This window comes from Toxorhynchites rutilus, chromosome 2, assembly GCF_029784135.1.
Source record: "Toxorhynchites rutilus septentrionalis strain SRP chromosome 2, ASM2978413v1, whole genome shotgun sequence".
Classification (NCBI taxonomy): Eukaryota; Metazoa; Arthropoda; class Insecta; order Diptera; family Culicidae; genus Toxorhynchites; species Toxorhynchites rutilus.
This window is the reverse complement of record NC_073745.1, coordinates 186158641-186165218: the sequence shown is the minus strand read 5'-3', so window position 1 is coordinate 186165218 and position 6578 is coordinate 186158641. Positions and strand designations below refer to the sequence as shown.

The window sequence follows — 6578 nt, the reverse complement described above, 5'->3', positions numbered from 1 at the left end:
TAATGAAATGTGAATGAGATAAAACACATAAGGCGGGGCGGGTGTGTGCGGTTCCAATCAAGACGGGTCTATGGTACTAGGTGAGGCCGTTTTGTCACTAAGTTGGTTAGGGGAGCGGTATATGAAAACAGTACGGAAGAAAGCAGAAGGGGAATTATTTCCTTGAAGCGTGAAAGAGACAGACTGATCAGGAGCGAGCTTCGGCACTAGCGTATTGTGTTTTGTTTACATACAAAACACAGTAGACTTCCAAGATGGCTGAAGAGTGGTTTTAGCAAGTTGGCCCACCTTAGGATATACTTCTACGCGCCTTGGTTCCAATATCACTGTTGTACGGTTCCTCATACGCTGCGGTGGGTCGATGGAGATGATGCGCCGCAACGGTTTTGTGAGAGTGTTTTGTATTTTATTAGCGTGGATGATGACATAGTGAATGCGTTTGCGTCTGCTTGCGTCAAAGCACTTTTGTTGAAAATGTATGCGAATCGCGTCTACCTGATATAACGAACGCGACGCGAAGCGTTGCGAACGGGCCGTCAGACGCGGCGAAGCAGTTCGAGTTGTGTTTTGACGCGTGTAAACGCTAGAGGTGCTTCGACTGGGCAGTGTTTTGTTTGTTTTGTTTTGCTGACAGTGTTCGGAAATGGAAATCGATGCGGAAAATTTAATTTATTCCGTGTTTGCGAAGAAGCCCTTGTGAGATAAAACAACGAAACTTTATCGTAACAAATCGGTTGTGGAAAAGCTGTGGAGAGAAGTTTTCACTGAGCTGGGAGAAGATGTTACTTGTAAGTTGTGAATAAAAATATTTTATGGCTCATCCAAACAGTGTATTTACTTTTCAGCGGATGCTGCTAAAAAAAGTGGAAAAGTCTCCGGGATACCTTCGGAAAGGAGTTGCGGAAGGTCCAGGAAGGAAGATCCGGTGACGCAGGCCCACTAAATTTTGAGTCCCACACTTCCTGGCCCTACTACCAGTCGATGCTGTTCCTCAGGCACCAAATGCGGCCCCGGAAGTCTGGTGTAAATCTCTCCGCAGCTGGTGGGGGAAATAATAAAGACGGCGAAAATGAGGATGATACTCAGGAATGCCAAGAGATTGGGGGACAGGATAGTGTTGCTGGTGGTGTTGCGGATGCGGAAGCATCCAGAGCATCGGAGTATGCAGATCACTCCAATATAAGTGAGCCCAATTTCCATCACCCATCGAACAGACCCACCAAGCGAACTGCTCAGCAGCAGCTCATTGAAATCGAGGCGCGGAAGCTCAAGCTTCTAGAAAGCAAGGCAAGCCGAAAGCCCAGCCCGATCGACGACGATGAAGATGCAGCCTTTTTTAAGAGCTTGCTTCCGCATGTCCACAAGCTTAAGCCGGAGGATAAAATGGACTTTCGGATGGATGAAGGTCTGGTGCAGAAATACGTTAACAAGAAACCGCTGGAAAATCTCACCTCATACGCCATTGCTGGAAAATCAGAACAGGTACAGCAATACACCACTTACCGGAATCGCACCATTGCAACATTACCAGAGCACTCCAGCACGAGAGTATTCGGAAATCATTCAAATGGAAGTGGAAAAAGAGATAGTGATCACTCAGCGACCATACTCGGTGATCACATCGCCAATCTCTAGCGCAGCTTCCCAGAAGTAATTTTAATCTCCAACATTCATTTTTAATTATATATCACATATTTTTATTTTTCAAAAACATCAACACATGAAAAATAAAAATTATGTGATATATAATTAAAAATGAATGTTACTACTTCAACTCCGAATTTTTTGGTTTGATGATACACAGATAAACAGAACAGCGTGAAAATTTGAAAAACGTGGGGTTTTTGGGGCCGGTGAAGGTTCTTGAGATGGTTTGAGACCCCTCCCCTCGTTCTAAGTAGGGGTGCTCCCATACAAATGAAACGCAAATTTCTGCATAACTCGATAACTATTCAAGCAAATGGAACCAAATTTTACATGTTGGGATTTTTGAGGCCAGTGAAGGTTCTTGAGATGGTTTGAGAACCCTTCCCGCTTTTGAAAAGGGGGCTCCTATATAAATGAAACACAAATTTCTGTATAACTCGATAACCATTCAAGCAAATGAAACCAAATTTGGCATGTGTTTTTGAGGCCGGTGAAGATTCTTGAGATGTTTTTTCACTATTTTCGCTACAGTAATATGACATTAATTTTTAATGTCCGTAACAATGATTTTCATTGTTTTTACCGAATTCACAATGAAAAAGGGGGGTCGTTACGAATCTTAACAATGTTTTTTTCACGATTTTCCATTGGAAATTTTCATAGCGAATGATGGTTTTTATTGTATTTTTACTGTTTGTCGGTAAGTCAGGAATAAGTAAAATTTAAGAGTGCATTCGACAAAAATTAACAGTGAATGCAGTTCTTCTTTATAGACACCTAAAAATAAATCTTAAAATAAACAATGGTGCCCAGGGGTGGGAAAAGTGAATCTTTTTGCGTTTTTTTAGTAATTCCGATCTGAGGATCGAACTGAAGGCTGTTGAGAATCTCTTCTTATGTTGTATCTGCTCCAACTCACTGGGCCACGGATATTGCTGTGGATTTGTATTTCAATTATCGAAATCGTTGTGTGGCTATTAATAAGTTAAAGGTAAAATATTATATTTCATCAGGTACAGTATTTCCCCAAATAGTGTGCTTAATGGTGTAATTTTTTCACTATAATTTTTCAACAATATGGAACTTAAATGAACCAGTGCCAATCGTGTAATTATTAAATTGTCACATGTTATTGTGACATTGTTACATGCGTGAAAATATCTTGAATGGATGTTAAAAAGATCATACCACACTCCACATTATCCGGGGGGGACTACTGTATTCAATTAAACATTAATACAGGCCATCCAGAAGCTACAGCTGCATTTTTCTATTTTTGCTGTTTTACAATGAATTTACACCATTTTTATCGTATTGCAAAAACAATGAAATTCATTGTAAAACGTCGTCACAGAAATCATTGTTAAAACATGGAGTGTACAATAAATATTACTGTGGCTAAATGTGACTATATATTTCAATGTATTTGTATTGTCCAGCATGGTAGAATTTTGAAAAGGTACAATGTTTTGACAATGTTTTTTAATGTAACAATGAATATTATCGTAAAATCATTGTTTCTACCCTGAATAATATTGTAATTTTTTTTCGGGTTGCCCGCAGTCAGCTAAAGTAGCTACCGGCTTCAAACAAGTTATACTTTCAGCCTTGAGGACTGTGCACAAATTTTAGTGTGCAATTAGGGCTGATCCATTAATTATGTCACGTTTTTAGTATGAACCTTCAAATTTTTTGTATGGCTTGTTACACTTTACCAACCCCCACTAAATGCGTGACATAATTAATGGGTGAGCCCATGTTATTTGCACAGTAGTCTAAGAGGGTGCAAACTCCGTAATAAATGCAAAAATAATAATAATCTATGAGAGTAGGCACTCGACCAACCACTCTTTAAACACCTTTATGAAACGATAATGAGCGAAGCCAACCCATAGGGGTCATGCTTAAAAGACGTAGTATCTTAGGGGGGAGCGGGGGTTGACGGATTTTGGACGATTTATACAAAAAATCAGCAAATTGCATACAAAAATGCTACGAGGTGGAGGGGGTCCAAAATTGACGAAAAAAATGCTACGTCTTTTAAGTATGGCCCCATAGAGATCCTTATCGATTCGGTATCGTTTCATAAAGAAGCTTAAAGAGTGGTTGATCGGGTAATGTTAAGGTGCCTTATTGTAGGATCCACAAATGGCCGACTTCGAGTTTTCAATTGCACAAGACTCGGAAACATGTGACAGCCGCCAAAACACTAATTCATGTTTGCACCGGTACAGCAAACATGAAGTAGTGTTTTAACAGATGACACATAAACCGTTTCCGAGTCTTGTACAGTTTAAAATGCGAGGTTGGGCATTTGAGGCTTCTACAAGGATTCCCCTCAAGATAGCTTGAACAGAACCTCTGGACTATTAGTGCAAATATAATGGAAATCCATCAAAGCAGTGTCGAGATATCAAATGCAGAATTTGAAGTAAAAAGTTGGAAATTAAGTGTTGGCTCTAGAAGAAAAATAAATAACCCTATTATTGAAATACTTCATCAGCATTGCTTCTTTGTTATTGTCCGACACTATTGATACGAAAAGAATCAGAAACCATCAAAGGAATGTCGACATATCAAATCCAGAATGATCGAATTTGGGGCTTTAATAATCTTTAATGAAACCTTTTATTTAACAAATTTCATTCAAATTCAACCAAGTTTATTTTGGTTCACGGTTTTTGTGCACATTTTGTACGAGCTGTCCTCCTGAATTGTACGGGTTGGAAGCTGAGCTGAAGTGTGCTTCAGATTCTTCAAGCAGCGTATCAACACGTTATGGAGAATGCATTGCCTTAACAATGTCGTCCGCGAAATCCAGCCCAGTTTCAATTGGCTTCCACAGGATTCTCCATTTGGTAGCCATGATTCCAAAAGCGCACTCGACACATTTCCTCGCTCTGGACAAACGTGCGTTGAAATATTCCTTTTCTTGATCAAGCTGTGCTCGTGAATAAGGCCGAAGTACGTTCCTCATGAGCGTATATGCTTCATCACCGACGAAGACGTAAGGCATATTGACATTTAGATCTGGATCCGGCAGTGGTACATCGGGAGGGATGTTCAAGATTCCTTTCTGCATTTTTGGTACAAGTCCGAAGCGCTTAAAGTTCCCCCGTCGCTCTGTTGCCCCCATCCGCCTACTTCTACTGTCAGGAATCGGTAATTTGCATCCGCGACGGCTTGCAGAACTGTCGAATAGAAACCCTGTAGTTCTACGCCAATGATCCAGATCCACCAGGACATTTTATACGGATGTGTTTCCCGTCAATGCAGCCGATGCAATGCGGGAAATTCCACTTGGCCCAAAACTCATCCGCGACATACAAAAACATCTGTTGCGTAGGGACCTGCATGTAAACTGGCTGCAGTACTTTCCACAGCACCTGACATGTTTCCCTTACAATTTCTGCAACTGTAGGTCGTCCCATGCGGAAAGAGAACGCAGCGTCTGAAACGACGACCCGGTAGCGAGATATCTGAACAACGTATGAACATAAGTTGATGCACTAAAATTATGATCTGATTAATTTACCTCAGGGTCACAATAAGCCGTTCGCAAGGGTAGATCGGTTCACGGTTGAGATTGGTCCAATTTTTCATCAGACTGCCTTCAATCAAACTCAAAACCATATCAAAGGTTTCGATTGTCATTCTTGTGTAAGATTTGAACTTGTCCGGGTACTGCCTTAGCTCCGGATACAGCCGATAGAATTCCCCATCCCTTCGTCTATTAAGGTTGATGGGATGCACAGCGAATTTCCGTTCCTTATTAAAAATAAAATCAATAGTGCCCGGAGAGGCAAAATATTCCTCGTCCGACGAATCCATTTCGAACACTGCGAATAAAAAACAACAACAACACAAACAAGCCCCTACGATCAATGTTTACATCAAGAACGCGCGTGCAAACGCTTTAACTATGTCATAGTTCGCGTTGTAATTCGCGTTTGTTCAATTCGCTTTTCCGCAACGCTTCGCTTCGCGTTTACTATATCATCGGCCTGAGAGTTTAAAGCCTCTATAATTCAACAACGAACGAACGAACGAAATCGAAAATTCAAATATCGCTAGTGGGCGCAGATAAACATAACAATAAACAACAATGGATTATGACGGACAGGACAATGGAAAACAATTAGCAAGAATACTAGCATTTTTCCTAGAGGCAATCAGTCTCACACTGTTTCTAGTGGACCTCAAGCGTACATTCAAATTTATAAGACAACTGACCAATATGAATCGATCACAGTACCTCTAAAGTATCTCTAGTTTAATGTACCCTTTTTCCAGATACTTTTTGCTTGAACATCTTACAGTTCATACCTTGGTTTTTTGTACGCAACAGCAAGTTTATTGCAAATTTGATAGCGAAAATAAACTTTGGGACACAACATCGAGCAGTTGTCTTAGAGAATTTTTAGTTTGGAAGCAGCCCAAAATATATTTTTAAATTTACTCATCCATGAGTGAGCACGTACACTTGTACACCTACCATGTTCTCTTTTGATTCGACATCGTGTGATTATCCACTTTTTGATTTTCTTCAAATGGACACGATTGAATCAAGCCCTTCCTGGCGGTGAATATAATTTAGAAATAGATAAATCGATCATGTTGTTTGAGAATGATTCAACACATTAATTAAACTCGCTTCGTAACGAAACCTCATGTATTCTCGAAAGATAGACTTTCCAAGAATTGTATTTTTACCTTCATTAACATGTTATTTTAATCATTCATACATTTCATCCCGACAATTACCGTGTATGTGCTAAATGAAGAATATTGAGCAGTTTATCTTCATACACTATTTGCACAGGGTTTAATTCTTTTGAATCTATACAGTATCATCCGAATTTTTCGTTCACACATTTCGAGATGTTCCATTGATTACACCGAGCGTGATTTGAAGGCACAACGTGCGATTG

The 6578-nt window shown here is 40.1% G+C and overlaps 1 protein-coding gene across 2 annotated transcripts in view; it reads left to right on the top strand.

The window, feature by feature from the left end:
• Positions 1-504: 504 nt before the first annotated feature.
• Positions 505-6578, top strand: part of LOC129770033 (glutaminase liver isoform, mitochondrial) — a 28826-nt gene continuing 22752 nt past the window's right edge. For both annotated transcript variants that reach the window (XM_055772617.1, XM_055772616.1), the window contains exons 1-2: positions 505-788; positions 846-1482. In XM_055772617.1, the coding sequence (XP_055628592.1) occupies positions 982-1482 (501 nt within the window). In that variant the 5' untranslated portion in view covers positions 505-788; positions 846-981. The remainder of the gene's footprint in view (positions 789-845; positions 1483-6578) is intronic.